We start from the raw sequence: 26,120 nt of genomic DNA, 5'->3' as shown, positions 1-26,120 counted from the left end.
GTGGGTCTTATTATCAGCTGGACCTTTTCATCTTCAAGTACTCTATATAAAGCGATATCAAAGGCGAGGCAGAAACACAAAGATAATTTCTTCGAATATTTGAAAAAGGAGACTGAAGTAGAGAACGTTAAAAGACGTAATGCAAGCGAGAAAACTAAAGAGGGTGTGTAAGTGTAAAAGAGCAGAAAGTGTTTTCGAAAGACCGAATTGAAACTGTCGGTTTACCAGTTGTCGGGGTATGTCCCCGCTGGGTGACCGTGGGGTACGACTGCGTCTCGGCCTCGCACCCCCAGGGATCCGACTGAGTCTCGTTGGCAACTCGGCCTCGTAGGCAACTTGCCTTCTCTATCTCAAGGTTTACTGTTGGAGTTAAAGAACTCCTTTACACAAGTCTGTGCGTCTTCTAAATAATCTAACTCCCGACTAAACACATACATCCACCAAGCTTCAAGCCAGTCCAAAGTTGTTCATAAATCCATTTATTGATATAATCCAACGAATAAATCCAAGTACAGTACAGTACAATTGGGGCTCCTATACAGTGTACTAAAGCAGAACCAACAGCCTAGACCCTTACACAGCAACAGTTAAAACACACTAATTTGGCAGGCGCTTTGCTCTGCTTATATAGTCTGCGGTTGGCCACACGTATTGATGCCTTATTTGGAGTTGTTGCGCAACTTGAATGCAACTTGAAGGTGGCCGATTTGGTCGATTACGTCAGTTATTTATATAGCTTAATTAACTAAGTGCCCTAACAGGTTATTTATGTTTAGGTAGACTTTGTTTTCAGAATAACTAAAAGTAGTTATGTTTATTTTAGCTTTATTTATCATTTGCGAAAGAAGTACTTGTGTTTAAATTAACCTTATTTATTATTTGCCAAAGAAATGCCTGTAATTATTTTAACTTGATTTACGTAGCCTAGTTAGTTTGGTTGCCTAAGTTACCTATATGACTTCATTGCCTAAATTACGTGTTAATAACACAACTATAATGTGGCTGCTTCTACCAGCTACAATTTTTTCACCTGCCACTAGCTCGGCAGGTTTTTCCTATTAAATTGTCCGGTCAGGAATTGACCTAAACCGGAAATGAGTTCTTCTTTTTTCCCATGTCGTTTTATTGGACATCACAACTTGGACATGCGTTGAACGCGTGATTACAATGACTTTGGTTTTAACTCTCGGTCATAATATAGTTAAACGCTTTGGGCCTTTTTAAGTATATACATGTGTTGTGCGGCGACAAAACAAAATAATTTAAGGAACTTGAATTACGACAAACTGCATTTCCCGCTATGGACCCTCAAAATCCCTTGTGAAAAGTGTTCCAACGCGAAATGGCAAGTAACAATGTTTTGAACGCATACACGAAACGTAGTAATCCTTTCGCTTTGTAACCAATCAAGCTTTATTTATATTCGCGTACACAAATGATATTCAATATTACACTATGAAGTATTGTAGGAAGTTGTAAATTACCTTTTGCAATTCACACCACATTAATGTTAAAACAGCTCTAGCCCAGTGTAAATTTGTAACAACATAATTTCCATGGGATTTTGAACGCCCAGCAATAACGCAACGGGTTGGTGTCTTCAAAATAAGACGCTTTCTTCATGCACTTGACTCCAGACCTCCCTTTGATGACGAGAACCGAAAAACACCATAAATATATTGGCGGAGTTGTACCTTTAAGATAACTAACTACGACGCAATCTTGAACTTTTGATGAGCTATCATTTTTGTGTTTCTTATTAAAGGATTTTGATAAATTTGCTTCAATTGATGTCCTCGTCTTTTGGTTTTCGTCAATGACATATCCTAAAATGGTAAACAAGTGTCTAACAACGTTCAAGGTATTTTGTGCTGTATATTTAAATTCTAATGGATAAGTATTCTTAATCTTGTGAACAATTTCGCCAATGGTAAATTATTCCATAGTTCGGATTATGAAAGTGAAGGTCAAGGCGCAAGTTGTAATGTGCTTCACAAAGTTTTTCTCATCAAACACACCTATTTCATGTTGAACATTAAAACTATATTGAAACAAAAATAATACAGGCACAAAATAAACATGCAACTCAAGTATAGAATCACCAGCTATGCTCCTTCACTAGTACTACAACAGGAAATAAAAAAAACTTGAATAATACAATGAAAAAAATAAGACAATCCCTGTCGCACTTATTGATACATGTTTTTCCAAGTTATTTCATAACACAGAACATAACACAGACAAACAGCATTAATGATAAACTTATTTAGATTTCCCCTGAGCAGCAACAGCTGCCATTGCCTTTTTGACTGTTTCATCATCACCCAAGAATTTCATTGAAACAATGGGTTTAAGGTTTTCGTCCAGTTCATACACAAAGGGTATGCCAGTGGGGAGATTGAGTTCCATAATTTCATCATCAGACATATCTGTAATACATATTGGTTATTTTTATGACTGTTGAAAATTGGCGCAATCATCAACCACTCACTGTCCAAGTGTTTGACAATTCCACGCAGGCTGTTTCCATGTGCGGCAACTATAATCCTTTTTCCAGCCTTCATATTTGGAACAATTTCTTCATTCCAATAAGGCAAAGTGCGTGAAATAGTCATTTTTAAACTTTCACATTTTGGCATTTCATTGTCTGTTAAACCTTTGTATCTTTCATCATTCGCAATAGTTTCATAATATTCATGGTCATTCTTCATTTCAGGTGGAGGAACATCAAAGCTTCTTCTCCAAATGTGAACCTTAAAAAAATATTCATTTAATGACATGTTTAATACTTACTAAAAACTGTTTTATATACCTGCTCTTCTCCATACTTTTCTGCTGTTTTAGCTTTGTTGAGTCCAGTTAAACCACCATAATGTCTTTCATTTAACCTCCATGTTTTTTTTGTTTCTAAATTGTCCTGGTTGAGCTCCTTCAAAATTACAGACAGAGTTTCTTCTGCTCTCAGTAAAAGAGATGTATATGCCAAGTCAAATGATACGCCATCTTTTCTCAAAGCAACACCTGCAGAATGAGCTTCCTCCACACCTAAATGCATTGTAATTTTGAAAAGTGAAAAAAAAGCCTTTAATAAACAGTGGTGATTTAGTAATGTGGTATCACAACTAATGTCTAAATAATTTTTTTCCAGCGGAGGCCATGTTGCTACCTTAAAGTTACCTATAGTGTAGTATGTAATAACAGGTTTTAAACAAACTTCTGACCGAGAACAAAATACATTATATTATTAGGTGACTCTGACAATGTCAACAGTGGGAAAAAGTGTTAATGATAACCGTAACACATTACATAGTTTTGAACATATTATCTCTCCAACCGTAATTTCTAGTAAGCTAGGATACTTTTTTGTTTACCTTTAGGACTTAAACTGGCATCATACCAACCACAGAACTTGTTTTCTTTGTTCCACTTACTTTCACCATGACGCACCATTACAATTTTGTATGGCATTTTTATTCGTGAAAGCAAACGCATTAACTGAAGAAAACTTAATGTTGTGTGCCTAAAAATAGTTTATATTAGCCTTTGCAATATGTTTAGCCTGCACAAAACTTCAATGCGGAACTTTTACTAACAAACACTTGCTGTTCTAGTTGTAAACTTGGACACGTTGTCTCCTGGACCAAAGAGACGCTAAAGAAGATACATACAATGTTGTATCAGTTCATAATTTCAAGTTAGATTTAAAATTTAATTTTATGCACGAAACTTGCATTCAACTTAATCAGTCGTTCGTAAGTGAAAGCTCTTGTCATTATACCAGCTTCTCCAAAAATACCACTAAATGTTTTTAACAGCCAATACATTTCGTCACCATTTGAGCTGGGAATGAGGCATTTGATTTCACCTTAAAGCATCTTGAGCCGCAGCGCCAATAAGCTGTGTGGTCAATGAAGCGAACCAACGCCAGATCTGCTACCGAGACACATGCGGTCGTTCCGAATACGCAGGGTCTGGCAACACTGGGCGCCAGCTTTGTGACCTTGTTGTAGTCGCTCAAGCGTTCATTGTCATCGGGGTCATGTTTTTGCTTTTGTCCTTTCGTTTGTACTCCTTGAGGTCTGGGCGTTGACGAGATTGGCGTAGGTCCATTTTCATTTGCAATCGAATTGTTTTTAATTTTTTTCTCACTTACGTTTATCGTAGCAACGCGCACGTGCGTTAATAATTGCTTTCCCTATTCGGCGTGTGATCTTGAAGTTTACAACGGTCCTTTATTTCAATGAAAATTTTTAGGAGATACGGTTAGCCTACACTTCGTCAGAGGTGTTTTATGCTCCATTTCCATTTATGATTCGTCGTGTTATAGGCTATAGCTAACACCGCTTGATTTTTTATGAGCTGTCAACATGTATTACCCAAAGGAAAGCATGTTTTTAGGGTTTACGACAAAACCGTGGCGTTCATTTGGGGGTTTATTAGGCTTTGGTGTTGTAAGTCCTGCAGTTTTTTGGGCGTTTTGTATGCTTTGATGGTCTACATACCAAAAGCGATAAATTCAAGTATAGGCTACAAATCATCAGCAATATAATCACTTTTTATAATAGTTGTACAAATCATTGTTATTCCCAGTATTTCACATATAAATTGTGCCAACATTAACAGAAATTAGCCTACCATTATCATGGAATAGGTAGGTACTTTGCTACTAATATATCGCTGACGCTATCTTCCAACTGTTTTTTCAGTGACAAAAAAAATTAATCAAAATTCCTAACTAGAATAGCCTACCGTCCTTCGCGCCAAGCTGTGACCGTTCACAAAAAAAGTTAATTTTGGTGTGATGTCATACAGTAGACCCTATGCAAACTTCCGTTCTGGCATACCCTACGCCAAGTGTTGTGTTTGGTGCTTAGAATTTATCTTAATACTTAACCTTTTTCTTGCTCTAAAATCTCTTTTTGCCTACAGTTTCTAGTATAACGTAAAAATTAAATTTACTTCCAAATGATTAGTAGGTAGGCTAGCTACAGTGGCTCACAAGGGCAGTCCCTATTTCCAAATTCAAAACTGCATTCAAAATCGTATTTTTAAATTTGAAACCAAACCTTCAAGTCCACAGCTATCTATGACGACTTCCGATATTTTGTGCCTAATACTTGCTGCAAGTTTATTTAATCGTGCTAATGGCGGGTAGCGCGCACGGTGCGTTTAAGGACCTACAAACAAGTGTATGGCCGGTCTGCATCACATTTGACCGATTTGGCCAAATCGGGCCACGCGCTTTGTACCAACCCAATATTTACAATGGAGACCCAAAAAAAAAGTTCAAATCGAATGAAGATCTTTTTCAAGGTGAAATACAGACCACGCATTATTCATTCTAATCGGGCCCCGCTCTTTCCAGGCTCTGTGCAAGATTGGAACGCTAAGGACCTTAAACACTAGCTCTGTTGGCCTGCAGTAGTTTTGTGCATGGTTTAGGCTAGCAGTGTGCAACCTTCGCCCGGTAAATCGATTAATACATTTTCTAATACAGTGACGGATGTTTGTTAAGTTTTTTGGTGTAAAAAGCTTGTCTGTCGGTCAAAAATGAACATTAAATGTTGACTATAATTTCGCCATCGGACACGAGCCAACGCAGTTAGCATTATATGTCTTTGGCGTTCTACACTTGCCTGTATGCCCTTTTTGGCATTTCGCATTGTACCCAGCAGTAATACAAGGTGCCTACATTTTCATGATTAAATAAACATGCAGCAAGTAGGCACAGAATAAATATGCAGTTTTGAATTTGGAGACGGCCCTTCTATTTAAAGGTAACATAATTTGGGGTTCTAAAAGTCCATGTTAACTTGATTAACAGTCAACCCCTTTGAATAGAGGTACAAGAAAAATCGTTTTCTATCTCATGTCTTATTTACGCTGTATTTCGTTTAATTATTCCATTAGTATTTCCATCTAATCATTCCATTGCAGCATCAAAGCAAACCGATCATTTGATCACAGACCGAGAAGGCAGCGCATTTCCTTCCGGTTGTTTAGACCCTTTCAAGGAGCATAAACAACAGAAGCACATACTGATTTTGATAATATTTGTTTAAAACATTAACATTGTTACTACATGTAATTAACTTCATTAAGTTTTACGTCATAAGGCACATTTTAAGCACGCAATATGTGTTTACCCTTATTGCATGTGCATCATGTGCATGGCGCGCGAACACACGCGTAGTGGGCCGCTACGTTATTGTAGATATCCGCTGTAAGCAGGGAGACTGCTTCCATGGAGTGATTGTATGTGGTCAACAGTAGTTTAGCGCATTTTTACTTTTTAAAATAGCAAAGCTTGAATCAAATTCTGTTCGCTTTGCAGAAAACAAATATGCAAGGAATTTACTGGCAACTCGTTGTGAGCTTCTGTATCAGCTTTGGAATTTTGTTTGGGAAAGCTGTTTCCTACAATGTGGATTTAGAAACTGTATCTTATCTCGGTGGCCCGCCCGCCTCATACTTCGGTTATTCTGCCGTTTCCCAACAAAACAGGAATAATTTAATGTAAGTCAATGTTTGAATTTTAACAAAATTTAATTGCATAAACGGTTAAAGATTATGGATTGGAGCACCAAAGTTTGCAGAAGTTAATACAAACCGGTCAATGACGGCAAAAAAGGGAACAATTTATAAATGCCTTTGTCCTGTTGGAAATAAAACCAAATTTCAAGGACATTTTGGCAAAGCCAATTGCACACGAGTTAGAATGCAGGAACAAAACAGTGGAAATCATAATTCCCGTAAGCATAAAAATTTGTTTGATTTTTCGCTTTTTTGTCAATATTTTTGTCAATGTTTTCTGTGTTGTGGTAATTAATATCAATTTATCATAAAATACTGATCAATCAAATCGAAATATACACCTTTTTGTTGATGAAAATAATGTAACATAAATTCAGGTATAAGACCATATTATTTTGCACGAAATGCAGAAATGCCAAACCGCAACCTTCCGAACATGGCTCTGGAAACATGTGACATGGAAAAACCTGGAATATGTGGATTTCAAAATAGCTCCCTGACATCTCTTGAATGGGTAAAAAGTTCCAGGTAACAAATGATTGTGGCATTATTTCAGTTGAATAATTCTATATGTGCATGTTAGGCCTACCTGATGACAAATCAAAAAACAATAGGGAAGGGAAACTTAAGTGCTTCTCCCAAAAAACTTTTCATTCCTCAACATAAGTATCCAAACCTGACAAAACTATACTTTCGAGTTTTACACAATAGTCAATTAAAGATGATATGAGTTCTGTGAGGTGAGTGCAGATGGCCACTGTTGCGACCTAGTCACCCCAAAGTTGAAGTCTTTGCCTGGCCGTTTGGCCGGCAAGATCGTCTATAGGCCAACCAAGCTGCACTGATAAGATCTTATTGGTCGATATACTGGCCATCTGTACGCACCTGACAGAAATCGTGTAATGGATGTTCCCATGCTTAGTTAAAATTTTATTTTGAAAAAGGAAAACAAGTTAAAAATTTTCATTTAGAAAAGAGCAAAATTGTCACAAAGTGGGGGTGAAAATAACCAAAAAAAAAGGTTTGGAAGTACTAAATTAATATAAGTCACAAGTCTTCCATACGGGATTAGTTTTGTTCTCGTTTTCACTGTGTTTCTTACAAGAAGCCTGGGATGCTATTATGAAGCAAAAGAGATTTCCCAAAGTAACCGAACTTATACAGTACCTGCTATAATTCTGAGGGCGTGAACGAAAAATTTAAAAACAATTTTTTACTAATATTCAGGCAATAGGCAATTTATTTTGTAACATCTAAGCTATGTTTTATTGTTTGCTTTTAAACCAGATGTTTTTTCAATTACTGTGTGCAATTATTGCAGTTCGGGAATATTTCGATACAAAAGTAAAAGAAAATTACTCTTTGGACCAAAATGTAAAAAGAAAACTGGTTGTAAAAGAATTTCAGGCCCAGCTGGATATACAGTAAATGGTATAGTATATCCCTGTATTCTATATATTCACACTACTTTTATACCAGTTAAAACTAAAAAAATCTCAACCATAGTTCTTTGTTGCTCATGTGTTTATAAAGCACTATTGAGAACTAACGTTGATTAATATTTTACGAAGACAAATACTTGAATGCTAATTCTGATGTATTTGGTGGTAATTCTAACGGACCAATGAAGCGGTCCTACGTGCTGGAGTCACCTGCTATAGCAACTCGCAAAGGTTTAGTTCAGTGTTTACGCTTTTGCTTTCACGCATACTCTGTGTGCAAGAGGTGCAAAAGGACGTTGAATGTTACTTTGGAATATCACACTCAAGTGGGTGATCGACATAACTTATTTTTGTTTGATGGAACGGTTGATGAAGCAAGTTCATATTGGAACCACACTGAAATCAACATTCAATCTACAACAAATGATTCTTATAAGGTAAATTTTGTTTTTCATTTAATTATACCCATCTTACCACAAGTTTTGTGGTTTTCATTGCAGATTTATTTTGAAGCAACTGTGTTCAACAATGTTCGGTCTCGGATTCGTTTTTTCGCTGATGTGGTTCTTTCTGATATTAACGTATCTAACTTTCCTTGTGGCGGTAAGAATAAGACACTTGATCTTTATCTAAAACTACCATTGCTCGTACATAAGCAACACAACCGTCAATCAATCGACAGTAATGTGAGGATAATTTTGCAGAAGAGAAGGTGGAAGAAGACGAAATAGATGCAGAAGAATCGCTTGGTCTCAGTTTAACTTTGCAGCATAAACCAGAGCAAAATTTTTCCACTGCCGTTGCGGTAAGACATATTTTTGCGCAATCTTATCAGATCTCCAGTTGATATACCAGTAAATGTGTCGCAACTTCAGCAATAGTCTGAATGATGTGTGTAAAAGTTAACCATAATGGTTTAAGACAATAAATACCATGAAACTATTGCGATTTAAAAAAAGTAAAATCTCATTTCCTACCGTGACAACTGACGGGAAGTAAAGTTAACTAACTTCATTAGTGCAACTACACAATTGTGATTTGCAAACAACATTTACTGTGCTTTGGTTTCAATATTGACAGACTTGTGGGCCACTTTGGCAACATAACTGCGGTTATGCTAAAGAAGCAAATGGAGTATGCTACGAAGTTGACACTATTAAGTCGAAAATACAGAGTATTAAAAAAATGCGGCCTATAGCGCAAGGTATTTATGGATTTTTAAAAACTTTATTTTATAAAATAATACTCCCCAAAAAATCTTTTTTTGTGAAAGAATGTATCCGAGGAAAGATTGACATTGTATTATTGGTTGATCAATCCGGAAGTGTAAACCAGTGCAACTTTCAAAAGGTTAAACGCTGGCTTCACAACATTGTAACCGGTTTTACATTTGGATGGAACGAACAGGATTTGGGAATTGTAGTTTACAGTGATTACGGTGAACAGTCGCATTAAACTCTCCCAATTCCATCAAAACTTCAGTATCCCCTATTTTTTTGCAGAAAAAATACGAAAAGTGGTTAAACTTGGACTGAACGAGTTTTCAAACGGCGGAGAAAAGATGCACAAGACACTTTCATTAATTAAAAACTTACCGTACGAAGCCGGGCAGACATATACGGGTATGTATCTAATATGCTTTGTGTCAAGTTATTTTAATAAATGATTTTAGGAAGTGCCTTGGGAGTGGCAAATCAAATGTTAAACAACTCGAGGGCAAATGCAAAAAAAATTATAATTTTACTAACTGACGGCTCAACCTCTTCGAACGACAAACAAAAATTACAGTATGTTCACCTTGCATTTTCTGCGTTTAACTTTACGTGTGGAGAGTATTTAGCCTTTGCACGTGATAACAAGAATTTGTACTTTGTACCAGGAATTTGCATTGAAAACAGTTTTAAAACAATTGTGCGTCCTTAGGCACGAAATCAACAATTCTAGGAGTGCAAATATAACAATTTTGGCCGTGGGTGTTGGAAAGTATAACGAAACGGAATTAATTTCAATTGCTGGCACTGAAAAGGATTTCTTTGCTGTGAAAAGATTTTCTGAACTGGAAAAAGTTCGCAATAAATTGAGGCAATCTGTTTCACAAACAAATTTGGAAGGTTTTTCAAAAACAAATTAATTCAAACAATGGCGTACCCTTGATTTTACAACCTGTTGCATGTTTTAAGGTGGAGCTTCAAATAATCCAAATGAAACTAATCGAAATTTACAGCAATGTCAAATAGGATTTTCGGTGCACTATGCAAAGGTATTACTCTTCGATTTGAGGTTATAGGTTAACTACAAGGAAATAGGAAAACGTTATCTTTTATTAACAGCACGGTTTAATAATGGGGTCTCCAGGATGCTATGACCAAACAGGAAATGTTGTCATGCATAGACGTGGAACAAAGACGGTAAAACTACATTAGAGACTTTTTTCAATTTTTGTAATATAAAATCATATGTATTTTCCTAATCCATAGGTGGAAGAGGCATCTGGTTCTATGGATACATTTCGTGATTCCACCGGTTGTATCCGGCGTATTTTGGGTGTGTCGGACAGCATCTAAATTATTTGTCTTTTATTTGTCAGATATTTGGGGGTATTCGGAAAAACATCATAACTCTGAAACCCAAAACGGCGGCCAATTTGTAATACCAACTCTAAAGGAACTATTCGGGGTGTTAGACCCGCAAACATATGAAAGCTATTTTGGTATGTACAAATATAAGTGAGCTAAAATCGTGTATAATTTCTTAAAAGTTTTGCAAAAATTTCTGTTTAGTTAAATGTAATACAATTCAGGGTATTCAGTGACTAGCGGAAATTATTTTCATCAACGAGAAGAGCTTATTGCCTCAAGTGCTCCACGATTGAATGGTACTGGCTGTGTCTTTGTTTTTTCAAATGCCCGAGGTTTATTAAAAGGCAAACATTCAATGTGCGGAAAACAGGTAAGTTACAAACCGTTTCCTTATCTTGCATGTCTATTAAATATATTCACTTTTAGTTCGGGGAATACTTTGGTGCAACAATCATAACTGAAGACATAAATCAAGATGGTTTTGGCGATTTGCTTGTCGGTGCTCCGTTGTATACAGGAAAACATGCGGACGAAGGGAGAGTTTATATTTATTTAGGAGGGAAAACCATGGTAAAATAACACCAAAACTGACAATGTTATTTGAATATTCCTTATACGTAGCAGCATACAGTCAACAGATTCTAGCTTCGTCCTTAATGGCAATGAGGCTCCATTTGCAAGATTTGGATCAACAATTGCAGCGGTTGGGGATATAAACGGAGATAATTATCCTGGTATATATTAAATTAACTTTTTACGAGCGAAAATTTAATTAATTTATCATGACATGTTGAAAAAATGTTTCCTGCTCATGGACTGCCAGTCCTTTGCCATCACATCTTGCAATTTAAGGTTTTTCCTATTTTCAATATGCAGCACGTCACACAGTAAATTAAAAAATGTGTTTTACTGGATTATTTCTGCTACGTATGTTGTCTGTTAGTATAATAACTTGATACCACGTCTAGCTGTAAAAAAAACGTTAAACAAAATCTTTTTTTCTATAAAATTTCATTTTGTTGGCGATTTCAAAACAAAAATTTACTTAAAATTGACAGTAACAATCTTATTCTGCCCTTTCGTGAAACATTTATTAATGGGTCCATTGTTTACAAGTGTTTTTTTAAACTTGTCTGTAATGTAATCTTTTAATTTTAGACATTGCCATTTCCGCACCAGAGGAAAAAAATACTGGCGTTGTGTATATTTATCTTGGTAGTGCAAAAGGAATTCGGGTTGTGGCAAGTCAAAGAATCGACCCACAAAATTTTCCACGGTCTTTAACCGTGCCAGCGTTAAAAGGCTTTGGTGCATCGATTCATGGAAAAATCGATGTTGATTCCAATGAATTTTTTGGTAAGTTAAAAACTATTCCATCACAATCCGTAACTGATTATTTTTTTGCGAAGATATGATCATAGGGGCATCTGGTTCTGACAGTGTGGTTTTACTTCTTTCTCGACCAGTGGTATTCATCAATATTACTATATACTGCGGGGAGAATATTGATATTCAGGCGCTATCAGGTACTCCGCTTGGTGATAAGGATTACTTTGGTTGTTTTACGTGCAATGTAAAACTTATGCAGAAAGGGAAAAAAAAATTCAAAAACGTTGGTAGGTAAACTTTGACATTCAAAACATTGGTAAGCCTAAAAAAATTCGCTTGTGACATGAAAGGTATTTCCTAGATCTCCAGTACAATGTTTCGCTAGATATGAACTTACAAAACAACAAACATCGTATGGTGTTCCGTTACCACCATTTGCCCAAATTACAGACGACTGTAAGACTAACGGATACCTGGACTGCCATGGAGCATTTCGTATGCCTGAAGGTAAACACATTCTACATAGCGTTTATTACAACTTGGGTTGTTACAGTATGAATTCGAACATATTCGTTTGAAATACCGAAAATGAGTTCTATACGCCGGTAAAAATCATGATAAGTTAATGTTGTTATTATTATTATGGGTAAAATTTAAAGGAAAACGCAGAATCAATGCATACTTTTTGCATGCAAAGGCGGGATCCCAAAATTCATTTCTTCTTCACAAGTCGGGGCGAGATATAATAAATCAAGTTCCTGGTGAGGTTACATTTTCTCAAATACCGAGGAAAATGTAACTTATTAGGATCAATTTCGCAATATCCCCAGTTAAAGCCACTGAAAATGCATGATTGAATTGCGTTTATTCTGACTACAGACGAGTCCGGTAAACTTATTTGATCGTCAACCCCCAAACCGTAAATAAAAATAAACGATTTATTCGATTCATCGAAACGTTGACTCCAATGATAAGGTCGCTCAGTCCGGTGTTTTATATGAGGATATAAGAGCATAAATTTCCTAAATAAAACGATAGTCACGTTCTTACGCATTTGCGTTGCGTAAGCGTAATGCCGTGATTGGCTTTCTCATCGCGGGATTGTAAAATTTATGATGCTAGGAAACAAACTCACCAAAAAACTGTGTTATGTACCATCGGCATTGAGACAAACCTGAGTACAAAAATCGGTTATGCATTATGGAAATGTTGAGTTTAACATTGTTTTCCTGCTAACAGAGAAACATACGTGATGTGATGACTCCTGTAAAGGTCATTTTGCAATATGGTTTGCTGCACTTTCCTGGACATAATTCAACAAAGGTGGGACAAACAAGGGATACCAATTTTAACGGAGACGCTCATAAGGATAAAGGGACAAACGGCTTTGCCCCAATTCTTGATGCGTAAGTTATTCATTAAACTAGGTTTAAGCAGATAACTAAGTAATAACCTTGCCGCGCCAAAAATATTGCATTGTGAACCAATTTGCTTTTAGATATTTACCAAGAAGCGTAGTTCAATATATATATTTCGACACACATTGTCGAAATGTTGCTTTATGTGTCACAGATTTGGCATTAGAAGTGTTTGTCGTTGACAACAAAAGGTACGATGGTTATTGTTTTGTACAGTTTATTTTGTTCTTAGGTTAGGTTAGGGGAGACCGGGGATAGCTCGGACGGTTTTAGGAAAATTGGTAATATTTTTTTTAAGTTTTAAACCACATTCTTAAATTTTATGTTGTTGTAAGTAGTAGAGACATTACTCAAAAAACAAAAGGGTTTTGGTTCCCGGAACCGGGGTAACATCGGACGTCACTGGGGAGATCTCGGACAGCAATTTTTCAACAGACGTTTTTTTTTGTTTATTTAACAAATATTTTAAATCAAACTTGGCGCAATATCAGCATTGGGGTATTGGCGCATAAAATATCATCAAAGCTTTTAGGAATCGGGGCGTGGCCACTTATCGTTTCGACTTTTCCACACGTTCATGCTTTGGGTAACTCGTGTACTTTTAACGACAGCACGGATATTATAGATTTTCGGGTCAACAAACGATTTTTTATCTTTGGGGCTTTTTCTTACAGCCAAAATTCGATCATTTCATCCAGCCTTTGTTTTAATTATTCTCTTCTATGACCTGATAATTTTTCATAAAACTCGAAAAGTGTGTCTTCTTGCGATTTCTTGCCATGATGTCCGAAGTATCCCCGACCACGTGACGACATAGATTATTAAAATATGGCCGTATTTTTAAAGGTTACACAAAATCATCATTGGCCTATCCAAGAATACATATTTGAATATGCAATCAACCCAAAATTACTGCATTTTGATCAACTGTGACTGATATATAGCCTTACACATACAAATTGAAAAACTTGGTTTCACTGTAAAATTGACTTTTGGTGCCATTTTTTAAAAAACATTTATTGTACATCGCAAATTTAAGAAATTGTTTCCCATTATGCCACTGGTATTGCTTCACTTAAAATATCACAAAACGCTTAAAACAGTCACAGGGTGCAGTTTATTCCTGATGTAACCATGACACCTTAACATGCTTTCTGTCAATAAGTATGTTGAATTTTGTTCTGTGTCGCAAGAGCAAACGGTAGCCTATTTATTAATTTACCTGTACATCAAAAGTGGCCGCAGCAATGGAGCACGTGAAATATCCATTGGAAAAGATGGAACGTTTAGCATAAAAGTCAATATTCGTAATATTGGACCGGAACGGGCTTACAGCAACTTTTTGTATGTTCAATACCCAAGTGAATTCTATTTTGATTCCGTTTCGCAGGAAGTAAGTACTGTTTTTACGTAGCCTACAAAAATATCTTGATTTTTAATATTTTGATTACTTTTTGAATGTGTGCAATGGGCAGCTTTTATAAGGCAAAAGTTGGCTCTTAACTTTTGGAGGGTTGTCGGGTTGGTGTTATCACATACAAATCAGTGTCAACACAATATTACATCACAAGCGACGTAAAACGTGACACATTATGATAAATTGTGGTATTTGTACACAAAGATTATTTCAAATTTAACTTTAAACTTTTTTAGATCCGCAGTAAAACGGCTTTGTTAAACATAACGACCACATTATCCTCTATTTGCCATTACAAAACAATTATGACATCACAGGAAATACCCGCTTGCTCTGGTAATGATAGCTCTGTTGTGAGGACAAGACAGTTGATACATAAGCAATTTAGTTTGGTTGTAAGCATCTTACAATGCAGACAATCATTTAAAAAGCTATTCTGACTTTGGTAAACTGCAGCACTAACCACATTTTTACAGTGTGCACGATGTATGTGACTGAACAGAGTAGGAAGGAAGCGTGTGCTCACGCGAGAACTGCTCCTTTCTTGTTTCTTTTATATTTATTTAAGTTTACGTAATTGACAGCACGTGCCTCTTTAGGCGTCTGACGTGCTTATCAACAAAAGTGAAAAACCGTTTCTGTGGCTGAAGGGTGCGCAAGTTTTGGTAAATGAATAGTTTTTTGCCAGAAGAGTCCGATGTGAATTAACCAATTTGGTGAAGAAACGCTTTTATCTATGATCTGTGCATGATGAAGTCTAACCCCAGAAACAGACTTTCAGGACAAGCAGACTTGCACGGCAATTATGACAGTAACAGACCTGAAAATTATGAGCGAGGTACCAGCATAAGAGCGGATGAATCACGACAAGGTCTTTGCCAGTCGCGTTACTCAATAACTGTAATAGTAGTTAGCCTCATCGTTGCTTGTGGTCTTGGTGCTGGGATTGGATACGGTGTTTATTTTTTTATACTTTCGGGAAGTAACAAAAGCAGCATGTTACAAAATGGCGTCACAACCACACCTAGACAATCTTACCATAGCGTCCATGACAGTGATCAGTCTGGCGAAGGGACAGATAACGCTTCACCAAATGGTAACGGTAAGTTTCATTTATGGGACCAGGACTTTTTTTGGAAAGTGTTAACAATTTTCGTTTTTTAGTGTGGATAAATTCGACATTTTGTGGAGAATTTGCAAGTGGGGTGGAAAATCCTTTTTACAGCACACGGTTGAAACGGAATGCACATGTTTACCAGTTGCCTCGTCCAGTTGCAATCGTTGGTGGCCAAAACGCCCAAATACAGCAACATCCGTGGCAGGTACTTGGCCGAAAATGCCTTTGATATTCCATGTATATTGATAAAACATTTAAAAGCAAGCAAATACTGTACATTGGATATGTTTAAAAACAATTTTGACACAGCAATACCTCAGTCTTTAGAATAGTGCGATGCTAGAAGGAAACAGGCCTAGGATGGAGATATTTTTTTGCACTGCATCGCAGACTTTCAGTCTTCGCAAAAAGTGATAATTACTATAACACAATGTTCTCAAAATCGTTAAATTAGGAAAATGTTACCAAAACAATTTTTCTATCTGTCCTGACAAAAAATGCGCAAAAAAGTAAAAACCTGGTGGAATGTTGGGGCGGAATGTGTTTAACGACCAAAACAACAAAGCCCAAATACTCAAATCTCTGACAAATTTTTGAATATCCTTTTTTTGCAAAGGCGTCTTTATGGACAACGAGACACACCTGTGGTGGAAGCATCATTGCGTCTAACTGGATATTATTTGCTGCGCACTGTGCGGAACCGTAAGAGTTTTAACCCGCTAATTATTATATATATTCACTGTGATAAAAAAGTGCTTTAGATTTCCATTTGCGGAAAACTGGACTGTGTACGTTGGCACGAGTAGCAGAGGAGATATGCGAACATATGCACAGGCTAGCAAAGCTTCGGATTTGGTCTTTCACAGAGATTTCACTACTGATACTTACGATAACGATGTAGCGTTACTCCGTCTAAAAAGCCACTTGGACTTCAACAACAACGTAAGATCAATCTGCTTTCCACCATCATCATACAGAGTCAAAAATGGTACAATGTAAGGCAATTTATAGAATCTTTTTAAAACAATGTTTACAAACTTGTTGAATGTACTATTACATAGATGCAGAATATCTGGTTGGGGTGCAAAGCACGAAGGAGGGTCTTTACCAAATGATTTGCAAGAGGCTTATGTTGAAATATTTGATCACTACTTGTGCAACAGTGACAACTGGTTGATGGGGATGGTAACGGAGCGAATGATTTGTGCAGGAACTATCGATGGGAGTCGAGATGCATGCCAGGTAACTGGTTCGGTCATATGGTAAACTTTAACCTCTGCAAACATTGAGATACTTATTACATTTTGCAGGGAGACTCGGGTGGGCCGTTGACTTGCTATGAAAAAACAAGCAATCGTTTCTATTTGATAGGTGTTGTAAGTTGGGGGATCGGTTGCGGGGAACCGTACATGCCTGGAGTATACACAGACCTTTCAAAATTTGAACAATGGGTTGTGTCTCATATGTCACTCATCGAATCAAAATATCGATGAGAGTGGTGTTTTTTGTGTGTTATTTCTGTGAACCGTGTCAAATAAACATTTCGTTCATTGATTTGTCCATACAGCGTGATATGAAAATGCAGAGGCCAACTGCAATCACAAACGAGTATAAACAGCGGGTAAAACTATTTTGATTTAGGTTGGTGAAAAGGTTAGAATAAAAGAAGATCGAGATGAACAAGCCACATTTACGGATAGTTTTGCAAAAAGGAAGTTTGTGATTGTTCCTCTTTTTCTATTGCCGGTATTACGATTTAACTGAAATATTGTGAAGTGTTTTTGAAATTCTTTGTTTGTTTTTTAAGGGACAATATTGCAGTGCCGAAATTTTCTTTAAAGCTTCGCACTTGCTGGATCCGTACACCAGTCCAAATGCTACGTTTGTATTCACTGCAAACACTGTGAGCAATGATTCTAGCCCAGTTAATAACGAAGTTATCTTGATTACAAACCTAAAATTCCAAGCGGATGTTTACATACTCGGGTAAAAAAGTTAAATTTTCGCTGTCACAAACTTTACATTGTATTCACTTGAACCCGCTTTTTTTTCTTAGGCAGTCGGATCCTTATGTTGCTGTTTTGAATGCAAACGTTTCCTTTATTCCAAATAGTACTGAGGATATACTACAATATGGCACAAATATCAGTCATTCGTATACGGTAGGAAAAGCTAATTTTATACTTTTTTAATCTTGCGACCAACAAAAGTCATCATTGATAACCTCGACAAAAGTTTACACATTTACTGGGATTTACACAAATAATTGCATTACCAGCGGGCACCCAAGATCCGTTGCTAATTTATCAATCATTTAAATAAATTGTTGCTAAAACTGCCCAAATAAAAACAAAATGGGCCGTGCATGTTGAAACGCAACAGTCGAAACCGTTTAGAAACATGATTCACTCACAACTCCAAAAACAAAAAGGCATAAGCTTTTGCTGAAAAGTTTGAAATAAATGAAACATTTCAACGTTTCGCAATATGGGCGAGTCTTTTTGTTTTCAAAATTTACCATTTATTTGTTGTTAAAATTGTTGCACTTTCATGAGGTGGGAAGTCATTGAGTAAAACAATTTTAAAAAGTGACGTGCATGTTTCCAATGATCTACTTTAACTCCATTATATTATGCGTGCTGTAGATCACAAATACTGGGCGAGTCAGATTGGATTTTCTCTCTTTAAACATCTTCTGGCTGTTTTACTTACAATTAGAGGGAAAACCATATGATGCTCTCTACCTCAAATCAATATCTTGCCGTGGCTCCAAGGTAAAACGTCAATCACGTGATTTACGTTTTTTGCATACTTGTTGTTGATTTTTGTTACAGACGGCTGTGTGCTGGTGCGTAAACGATGGAATGGATAAGTATAACTTACTCAACTACACCCAAGTAAATTCCACGACACCGAGCTTCGAACAACCTATACACAACATAGACGCAGTATGCAGCTTTGTTATTTTTTTTTTATTATACGAGAAACAAACCCTAATTGTGTACGGGGTTTTCTACTTCAGAAGGTATTACATAGAGTTGTAGATTAGTTTCTTCAGCAAAAAAGTGCTAAAAAGGATAAAAACTAGGGTTTAAACTTTTTGTGAAAAGTGAGTATACTATACCATTCTCTTTCACATTTTTGTGTTGCCTTGTCCAGGTAGTTTACAGTGGACATCCTATTGTTACAAGGATGCAATTGCTGTGACGTCATTTATCAGCAACTGTCGCTATTTGTAGAAAAACCTTTAAACTTGCAATCTACTTTACCAGACAAACTTGGATGATTCATCTTTCGTGTACAGAGAGTTGACATGTTATGCTGCAAACTTCGCGATTGAAGAAAAAATTCTCGTTTTGTTGGATTCGATAGCATATCCAAGTACGCTGCTCTTACTCCGAGTAAGTTAATTATATTTCATGTGAAACCAATTAGTGTTTAAACATCTTTTTGTAGACACCATTATTGATACATTCTAATGTGAGCGTATCATTAAATAGTGGTGGACATGTTACACTAAAACAAAAAGGAAAGCAAGCGGTGAGTTTTTTTTTGGTTCGTTTAAAATAAAAACTTTTGAAAGAAGGTAATCCCCTTGTTACTCCTTCTGGAACTTATTGCAGATTGAGACGAAACTGGTTCCTTTTTCTTATGCCGGTGATTACGAAAGTGGAGCAGCTGAAATTCAAAATCTTCCACTGTGGGTGTATATAGCAAGCGCTGTCGCAGGCCTTTTCTTGTTCATTATTGTTCTGATGGTTTTACGAAAGGTAGACGGGCCCTGTTTTGAAGTATTTTTATTAAAAAAATTATGATTGTTCCACACACTCTTGCAGTGCGGATTTTTCAAAAGCAAGTACGCGGACAAAAAACGCGCAGTTGAAGAAGAAGCGGAATGGAACGAAACTACAATGCCACTAAAAAGTTAAATTTTGCTACCATTTGGGTTTCAAGCACTGTGAGACAAAAAACAACGTATGGCAAACTTTTGTTCGCATTTACCGTGACGGTTTCAGAATTCGGCTTCCTCTTCAATGTGGTATATTTGGGATTGCCATAATGGTTTTCCCAAAATTGGGTACACTCCAACAGCAGTTGCAATTTTATTTAAACTTAATACGTTGCTATATGTCTTTACTGCTATTTGTGAAAATCTATATATATGTGTAAATAAACTTTTGTACAAAAATTAATTATTCAAAGTGAGGTGAATAATTCAGTCAGAGAGGGAAATACTCGGACCGCCTCAGCTTGGGAATGTTTTTTTGCAAAACATGCAGAACATAATTTTGTGAGAAAAATATTCAAGAGAAAAACTGTTAATTTTCAATCAATGGAATTAGCAAACAAGCTTGGCAGCCCAGCTGGATCAGCCACTTTTTCCTTACCAGTCGGAGTAAGAATGGGAAAATCAAGCTCCCGGTGAGGTTTGAACTCACGACCCTGGGCTAACCAGGCCCAATGCTCTACCAACTGAGCTACATGAGCTCAGTGATTTAGCAGGGTATATTGTGGCCAAGGTACACTGGTGCGCAAGCGCACAACTTGCCGGGCTGCATTGCCTGGGCTGCCAAGCCTGAAAACTTCATGATAGCGATACGTTAGCTGTGATCGCCAAGCAAGGACCTGCGCAGTGGGGCGATCCTGCTTATCATGCCATTGCATGTAATATTACTGGAATTGGCAAATTCATAAAAACAGGAAATTAAATCAAACATACAACCAGAATTTATTTATTTATATTTAGTCGAGCCAAACTCAACTCATATTATATCAGAATTCTTTCTCTTCAGAACATGAATACGAACGATTTATTCGCCAAGATTGGACTGTACATTTCGGCCGGCGTTTTCTTTTTTGAAGAAAACTTTGTTGCAATTTTGTATCTTTTATATATGTTACATGCCCAAACTTTGTCCAAATGCAAAACATGACTAATCTCCAAGGCTACTGCCCATATTTTTGAATATCACATACTTATCAGGCAACCTTCACATATACGAAGGGGATCTCAAACCAATACAATCGGACAGCGCAGTAATGTTCATGCAATGGCATGATTGGCAGGATCCCCTACGTATATGTGAAGTTTGTCTGACAAGTTGTGCGCTTGCGCACCAGTGTACCTTGGCTACAATATATCCCGTGATACCGCCGAGCTCCTGTAGCTCAGTTGATAGAGCGTTAGGGCTGGTTAACCCAGGGTCGTGAGTTCAAACATCTCCGGAAGCTTGATTTTCTCAGTAAAAAGTGGCTGATCCAGCTAGGCTCCGAAGGCTGCAAACCTAGTGATCTCGATACGATAGCTATGATCGTCAAGTAAGGACTTGCACACTGGGGCGATCCTGCCAATCATGCCATTGCATGAAACACTACTGCGTTATAAAGGTTATTGTCACATTATTCTTTTAAATTTGTGAGTGTGAAGCCATATTAAGGATGAAGCAATGCAGGAAATACTCTCATTGGTACTTGACAAAAAATGGGCCTTATTGACTGCGTGGGCAGGTAGCTTTTTTAATTTTAATATTTTTTACGGGCATCCCATGAAAGCAAAACTTAGAACCTTTGTGAAAGTTCGATGGATGTTAATGTCAACCTCTTTTACTTATGCCAAATTTGGACTGAAACTCTTGGAACGGATTGTTTATCTATGAGAGAAATTTAGTAGTAATTAATGCCTACACATAAAGTTCGTCCGAAAATAAGTTACTTGATGCTTTTGTAAAGCATAATTAATGAGATCTTAGCTGTTACGCCTGGCCTTGCTGATAACTTTAAGACCTTTACATAAAAAATTTCCTCCCAAACTTTGTTGGCGCATAATATGTCATAAGTAGGTCTGTCGAAAAGGATTCAGGTTCTCATGCAAATTGAATTGGGGAAATATGAAGTTGTATTCATAAACCTATTCATAAACCTGAAACAAAACTTACAGATGGAATTTGCGAAAAAATTGTTAACCTAACTTTCCTTTGCACCAAGGTACCAATTGCATCGTCGCCGAATGTTTAATTTAGCTTCGCAGTGAAACAATATGGTTGCGCCTTTACATGTTAATATCATGGTAAAATTACAAATGCATTCAAATAATTTAAGAACATAAACCATGTTCTAACTGACATTTTTTCTTGTTGGCAAGTATTCCGGATGACTCTTGTTTGGGTTGACAAACCACTTGTTACTGACATCCTTTAAGTTTGTGCAATCTAGTATTGCTGAATTGGGTACCTTTGAGAATGATAATGCGTTATTTGTTAGTAAAAATACTAAAACTGTGCAGCGAAACTTTGTGAGTAAACGTCATTTTGTATTTACCATCGAAATTGGAGTGTATCGAGCATGGTGGTGATCTTTAGTCGGATTGTTGTCTGATTTGTTGTAACAAGAAATTAAACCCCACCGACGCCTTTCACTTTTGTTTTGATCACTTCGGTGCAATAAGTTACAATGGAAAAATAGTGCATCTCCAGCGTTTAACTTTACTGGAACTTGCTGCAGAATTTTTTGTGCCTTTAAACGAAACGACATATTTCCAACATGTATAAAATATAACATATGTGTTGGTTATTATAAAAACAGAAGAATTGTCAACATTAACCTCAGCCACTCTCTCCGGATCTGCAGAAACTTGTTCGCCTACTCTAATGTGATTAACTCTTCCCATTTTGTGAGAAGAGCGAAGTACTTTTAAACAACCGTTTTTCAAGTCCATATCATCAATAGCAATTTGCACCGATATTAGGTTTGGAAAAAGGATTCCATTCCGATACCAATACCTGATGAAATAATACAACACAGACTAAAATTATCTAGTTAACTTTATGGACTACATTTGTATTTTAATTTTGTCTTTTTTAAGTGCTTAACTAGCCACATAAAGAACTGAGGTGTGAGGTGTATGCAGATGGCCACTGTTTCGACCTATAAGGCCTCATCAGCAAGATCGTGCATAGTCACCAAGCTGCACTTATGAGACCTTATAGGTCAAAACAGTGTCATCTGTCTGCAGCTCGCAGAATTCATATTATTGGCTCCATGCTGACTTGTAATAAAACTATGTCAGACCACATTTTGCGCGATTCTATTTTAATAATTTACAATTAAGTCTTACTTCAATGTTTGACATTTACATTAAGAAATGCTAACAGGGTCAAGGCGATATACTCCAACCACTTGACTCATAAAGGTAGCATATTGCGTCTCTGTTTCATTTCTTCCTCCTTACTTTTGTACTTATGTTTGTAATTTTTTTGAAATTCACATGATTTCTTACCCATAGTCCTGATGCCACTGAAAGGCCCCACCATTCCTGGGTTCTTTCATCACTATTTTACTATGATAATGGTAAACTTCACCACCCATCAACTGGAAATAAATGACGAGTGTTTTTGTTTATAATATTAACTTCTAAAATTGTTTTTTTTTGCCCCATGGTATGCAATACAACAAAACAGATAAGTGAATGGGCCAACAATAATCTTAGTGATGTGCTGCAGACAAACAAAACAATGTGCACAACTGAGATTTTCGTGACATAGAGAAGACAACACTATTGGTCCCAAGCAGTTGTTTGTCCATAGTGTGTTACTGCGGTTCGTCACGGGTAGGTCGTACGTATACACTTTGGTACCTATCGGATCGACGTCGGCTACTATGTAACCACAAAGTGAAATAGTCTCTCTCTAGCAGTTTGCCAACAAGACCGTCGTCAGCCACCAGCTATGCTGATGGGACATGATAGGTCGAAAAAGTGTACACAACTGTCTACAGCCCACAAAACAGAAAAAAAACTTATTTGTTTTTCAAACGAACTGTTTTTTTTTTTTAATTTATACCAAATATTTTTCAACAAGTATTTGAAACATAAAATGTATTGTTAAAGTCTTTTGTTATGACAACATTTTGTACCTTCTTTTTTGTTTATCTTGTTGGGAAATAGCATTTCATTATTTACGGTTCGTATGTTGTTTAGTAACCTGGTACATAAAGTGAAGTTTCCTGATCGTATACGTAATGCACGGCTCTGTCGCCATAAAGTAATCACACCAAGATATATTAAAGAATTTCTGACAACGAAATGTAGGCTACACGAACAATTGACTTCTCATTCTCCTCACCATGCTGCAAGTGTCAACAACTTTTTCGCAACGGTTGATCATTCCTGTCAAATCATTACCGGGGTGATTCCACAGAACTAGTCGAACATCCATTCCCGCCCCATCGTCTTGACTGTAGGAATGGCGCATGATGGAAGACTGAGGGTCTTCCAAGCTACTTTTTAGCTTTTCGATTTCTGGTTGTGACAAAAGGTTTCTAAAAACAACATTTTTTAAAACAATTAACGGTTCATAAGCTAAAAATATCATGACTCCGACTCTTTTAACTAACAGCTATAATTAAGGTCAGCGACTTGGGTAACGCGTGGTGGATGTGGCAAAAAAAATAACTTGGATCCTATTCCGAATATTTACACTAAGCTAAGGAATTCAGCCGTATCCAAATATTCACGACATCACAACCACGACCATATTACTCAATTTAACGGTGTGTAGAACACAAAAGGAGTGTTTTTAAGTTATGGTACAAAATATTTTACTAATTTCTAGTGTGTCGTATAGTTGGGGACGAAGTCGGCTAATTTTTCCGTTCTCTTCAACCCTGGAGTGTAGGTTATAGGCTACAACTATAACAAACAGTTCAAACTCATAATACCATGCATTCTTGTTAGTTCTTTATTTGGCCAGGGTTATATCCTTCGTAAAATATTATATAGTTCACATGAGTTGTTTTCAACAATTTGCATTTATGACGTTGAAAATCTAGGCTTGTTCTGTGAGTGTAGATCTTATCTCTCGCTGCTTTACAACCTTATCGATTTTTTGTCTTGTTAGGAAATGAATAAAATAAATAAATCAGCAACCATACACCCCGACTGGTTAAATATGCCTGAAATAAAAGTGCGTTTTTGTTGACCATGAGTACTACGTCATCGCACGCTTCAGCGATTTTTCAAGCGTTAGGCACCAAGAATTACGATAGATTATACATTAACTACCCCAAAATGTTTTGTTCAGTTAGCAAATTTATGGCTTTATGTGAATAGTTATATTTTTACAGAAGCAAAAGACCCATAATAATCATTGAGCTTCTGGGAGTAGTGCACTTTATCTGCAGCTCGGCAATATTTTTAGTTGTTAAACAGAACGCCTACTGCCAGCGGTAGATGAAGTTGATTAATCAGACAATTTCGCGAAGTTTTTGTAACGATCATTGACACTCAGTTGAGCTGATAAATAGTAAAATCATATCGATTCTTGTAAATTTAATTATTTACCGAAATAAGTTAAATAAAAACATTCGCCCAGGTTTATTTGCTTCGTTTACATAAACCTTTTTGAGTCATTCTACTTACCGAACTACCACAAAGCCGTCGTCCCAAAACTTGTTTTTCAAGTTTTTTATATTTTGGTGATTTTGCACATATTCTAAACTAAAACTTTCTTCCATATTCGCTACGTACTTTCTTGTCAGTTTTTGAACTTGGCACAAGCAATCTTAAACGAGGTTTAATCAACTAGATGACCGAGCAGAGGATTTTAGCTCAAATGAGTTAATCATTTGCATTTGTTTATGGTGCTTTGCCGGTTTTAATCCGGGTGCCATACACGGTCGTTCGTTTAAACGCGGCTTGGACTCTGAACTTTTTCATTTACCTTTAACTTAGTTGTTAAATTTCAACAAGATTTCAATGGCCTGATTTAGTTGACGTATAGTAAGTAGGCCTATACTGATATTGACCAGTAGTCTGATACACTTCAATTTACCGGATAGATGCAACAGCATTTACGACAAAAAGCCAAAATTTTGCAAATTACTTGTTTTTAGAGTCTCCCGAACAAAACAATACTCACTGGCTTCCATTTTTACGTTGTTTATCACTAATCAGTATGTGTTTTGCGCCCGACTCGGTAAACAAGGTTAACAATTGACTAAAGAGTTGTGACGTAAGCAGTTTGAAAAATGTGCCCTATTTGCTTAATCATCATGTCAGCATAATCAAAGGTTTGATACATCTGAACATTGCGAAAATTAATAAAATTGTTTTTTAAAGAGGCTGAACAACATCCCTAATGAGTTGTTTTTGTTACACAGTCTGATTTGTTAGACTCATAATACATTAACTTTACCAATGCATGCTGTTCATGTATCCAGGCCCCCCGAGAAGTAGTAAACCCAAACAAAACTTTGGCTCGAAATTTTTTTTTAAACTTGCATTGGTCA

The 26,120-nt window shown here is 36.7% G+C and overlaps 4 protein-coding genes across 6 annotated transcripts; 2 read left to right on the top strand and 2 right to left on the bottom strand.

Moving 5' to 3' along the window:
* Nucleotides 1-1,961: 1,961 nt before the first annotated feature.
* Nucleotides 1,962-3,884, bottom strand: LOC145887760 (phosphoglycerate mutase 1-like). Its single transcript, XM_082978976.1, has 5 exons — nt 3,866-3,884; nt 3,372-3,520; nt 2,813-3,045; nt 2,492-2,753; nt 1,962-2,429 (listed from the first exon to the last, which is right to left on the bottom strand). The coding sequence occupies exons 2-5, from the start codon at nt 3,490-3,492 to the stop codon at nt 2,263-2,265; spliced, it is 783 nt and encodes a 260-aa protein (XP_082835102.1). The 5' UTR covers nt 3,493-3,520; nt 3,866-3,884; the 3' UTR covers nt 1,962-2,262.
* A 2,454-nt stretch (nt 3,885-6,338) lies between these two features.
* LOC145887755 (integrin alpha-1-like) lies at nt 6,339-20,019 on the top strand. Of its 3 annotated transcripts, none has more exons than XM_082978968.1 (34): nt 6,339-6,516; nt 6,568-6,752; nt 6,945-7,062; nt 7,856-7,965; nt 8,106-8,413; nt 8,477-8,579; nt 8,681-8,781; nt 9,057-9,180; nt 9,250-9,414; nt 9,479-9,598; nt 9,649-9,763; nt 9,900-10,087; nt 10,157-10,236; nt 10,307-10,384; nt 10,454-10,499; nt 10,564-10,686; nt 10,777-10,925; nt 10,982-11,125; nt 11,187-11,289; nt 11,714-11,911; nt 11,965-12,081; nt 12,246-12,391; nt 13,124-13,290; nt 13,383-13,493; nt 14,539-14,695; nt 17,478-17,582; nt 17,644-17,822; nt 17,893-17,998; nt 18,482-18,610; nt 18,671-18,784; nt 19,109-19,237; nt 19,293-19,376; nt 19,460-19,606; nt 19,673-20,019. In XM_082978968.1, the coding sequence occupies exons 1-34, from the start codon at nt 6,344-6,346 to the stop codon at nt 19,763-19,765; spliced, it is 4,515 nt and encodes a 1,504-aa protein (XP_082835094.1). In that variant the 5' UTR covers nt 6,339-6,343; the 3' UTR covers nt 19,766-20,019. The 3 variants fall into 3 exon arrangements, 2 of the variants coding, with proteins under 2 accessions (XP_082835094.1, XP_082835093.1); XM_082978967.1 differs by having other exon boundaries at nt 11,965-12,171; XR_014399277.1 differs by lacking the exons at nt 18,671-18,784; nt 19,109-19,237; nt 19,293-19,376; nt 19,460-19,606; nt 19,673-20,019 and having other exon boundaries at nt 11,965-12,171; nt 17,897-17,998.
* LOC145887761 (uncharacterized) lies at nt 14,718-17,039 on the top strand. The gene is made up of 5 exons (XM_082978977.1): nt 14,718-15,821; nt 15,884-16,041; nt 16,453-16,538; nt 16,590-16,831; nt 16,898-17,039. The coding sequence occupies exons 1-4, from the start codon at nt 15,467-15,469 to the stop codon at nt 16,735-16,737; spliced, it is 747 nt and encodes a 248-aa protein (XP_082835103.1). The 5' UTR covers nt 14,718-15,466; the 3' UTR covers nt 16,738-16,831; nt 16,898-17,039.
* A 1,931-nt stretch (nt 20,020-21,950) lies between the features above and the next one.
* On the bottom strand, nt 21,951-25,381 carry LOC145887734 (L-proline trans-4-hydroxylase-like). Its single transcript, XM_082978938.1, has 6 exons — nt 25,252-25,381; nt 23,957-24,152; nt 23,113-23,204; nt 22,438-22,615; nt 22,155-22,349; nt 21,951-22,067 (listed from the first exon to the last, which is right to left on the bottom strand). Exons 1-6 carry the CDS (start codon nt 25,344-25,346, stop codon nt 21,951-21,953), a joined length of 873 nt encoding a protein of 290 aa, XP_082835064.1. The 5' UTR covers nt 25,347-25,381.
* Between the last annotated feature and the right edge of the window lie 739 nt (nt 25,382-26,120).

The sequence above is a fragment of the Ascidia mentula genome, chromosome 1, assembly GCF_947561715.1.
Source record: "Ascidia mentula chromosome 1, kaAscMent1.1, whole genome shotgun sequence".
NCBI classification, from domain to species: domain Eukaryota; kingdom Metazoa; phylum Chordata; class Ascidiacea; order Phlebobranchia; family Ascidiidae; genus Ascidia; species Ascidia mentula.
The sequence above is the reverse complement of the archived record's forward strand: the minus strand, read 5'-3'. Positions and strand labels throughout refer to the sequence as shown.

Bases quoted from the DNA above. Each gene is read 5' to 3' on its own strand.
- LOC145887760 (XM_082978976.1), bottom strand. From the start codon at position 3,492: ATGCGTTTGCTTTCACGAATAAAAATGCCATACAAAATTGTAATGGTG. The intron at 2,754-2,812 runs GTATATAAAACA...TATTTTTTTAAG, and splicing joins AAAAGTATGGAGAAGAGCAG to GTTCACATTTGGAGAAGAAG. The intron at 2,430-2,491 runs GTGAGTGGTTGA...TATGTATTACAG, and splicing joins AATTGTCAAACACTTGGACA to ATATGTCTGATGATGAAATT.
- LOC145887755 (XM_082978967.1), top strand. From the start codon at position 6,344: ATGCAAGGAATTTACTGGCAACTCGTTGTGAGCTTCTGTATCAGCTTT. The intron at 10,237-10,306 runs GTATTACTCTTC...TTTTATTAACAG, and splicing joins TTTCGGTGCACTATGCAAAG to CACGGTTTAATAATGGGGTC. The intron at 17,583-17,643 runs GTATTACGATTT...TTGTTTTTTAAG, and splicing joins TTCCTCTTTTTCTATTGCCG to GGACAATATTGCAGTGCCGA.
- LOC145887761 (XM_082978977.1), top strand. From the start codon at position 15,467: ATGATGAAGTCTAACCCCAGAAACAGACTTTCAGGACAAGCAGACTTG. The intron at 16,042-16,452 runs GTACTTGGCCGA...TTTTTTGCAAAG, and splicing joins TACAGCAACATCCGTGGCAG to GCGTCTTTATGGACAACGAG. The intron at 16,539-16,589 runs GTAAGAGTTTTA...GTGATAAAAAAG, and splicing joins GCTGCGCACTGTGCGGAACC to TGCTTTAGATTTCCATTTGC.
- LOC145887734 (XM_082978938.1), bottom strand. From the start codon at position 25,346: ATGGAAGAAAGTTTTAGTTTAGAATATGTGCAAAATCACCAAAATATA. The intron at 24,153-25,251 runs GTAAGTAGAATG...TGTTGTTTTTAG, and splicing joins GACGGCTTTGTGGTAGTTCG to AAACCTTTTGTCACAACCAG. The intron at 23,205-23,956 runs GTGAGGAGAATG...ATTTATTTCCAG, and splicing joins TTGTTGACACTTGCAGCATG to TTGATGGGTGGTGAAGTTTA.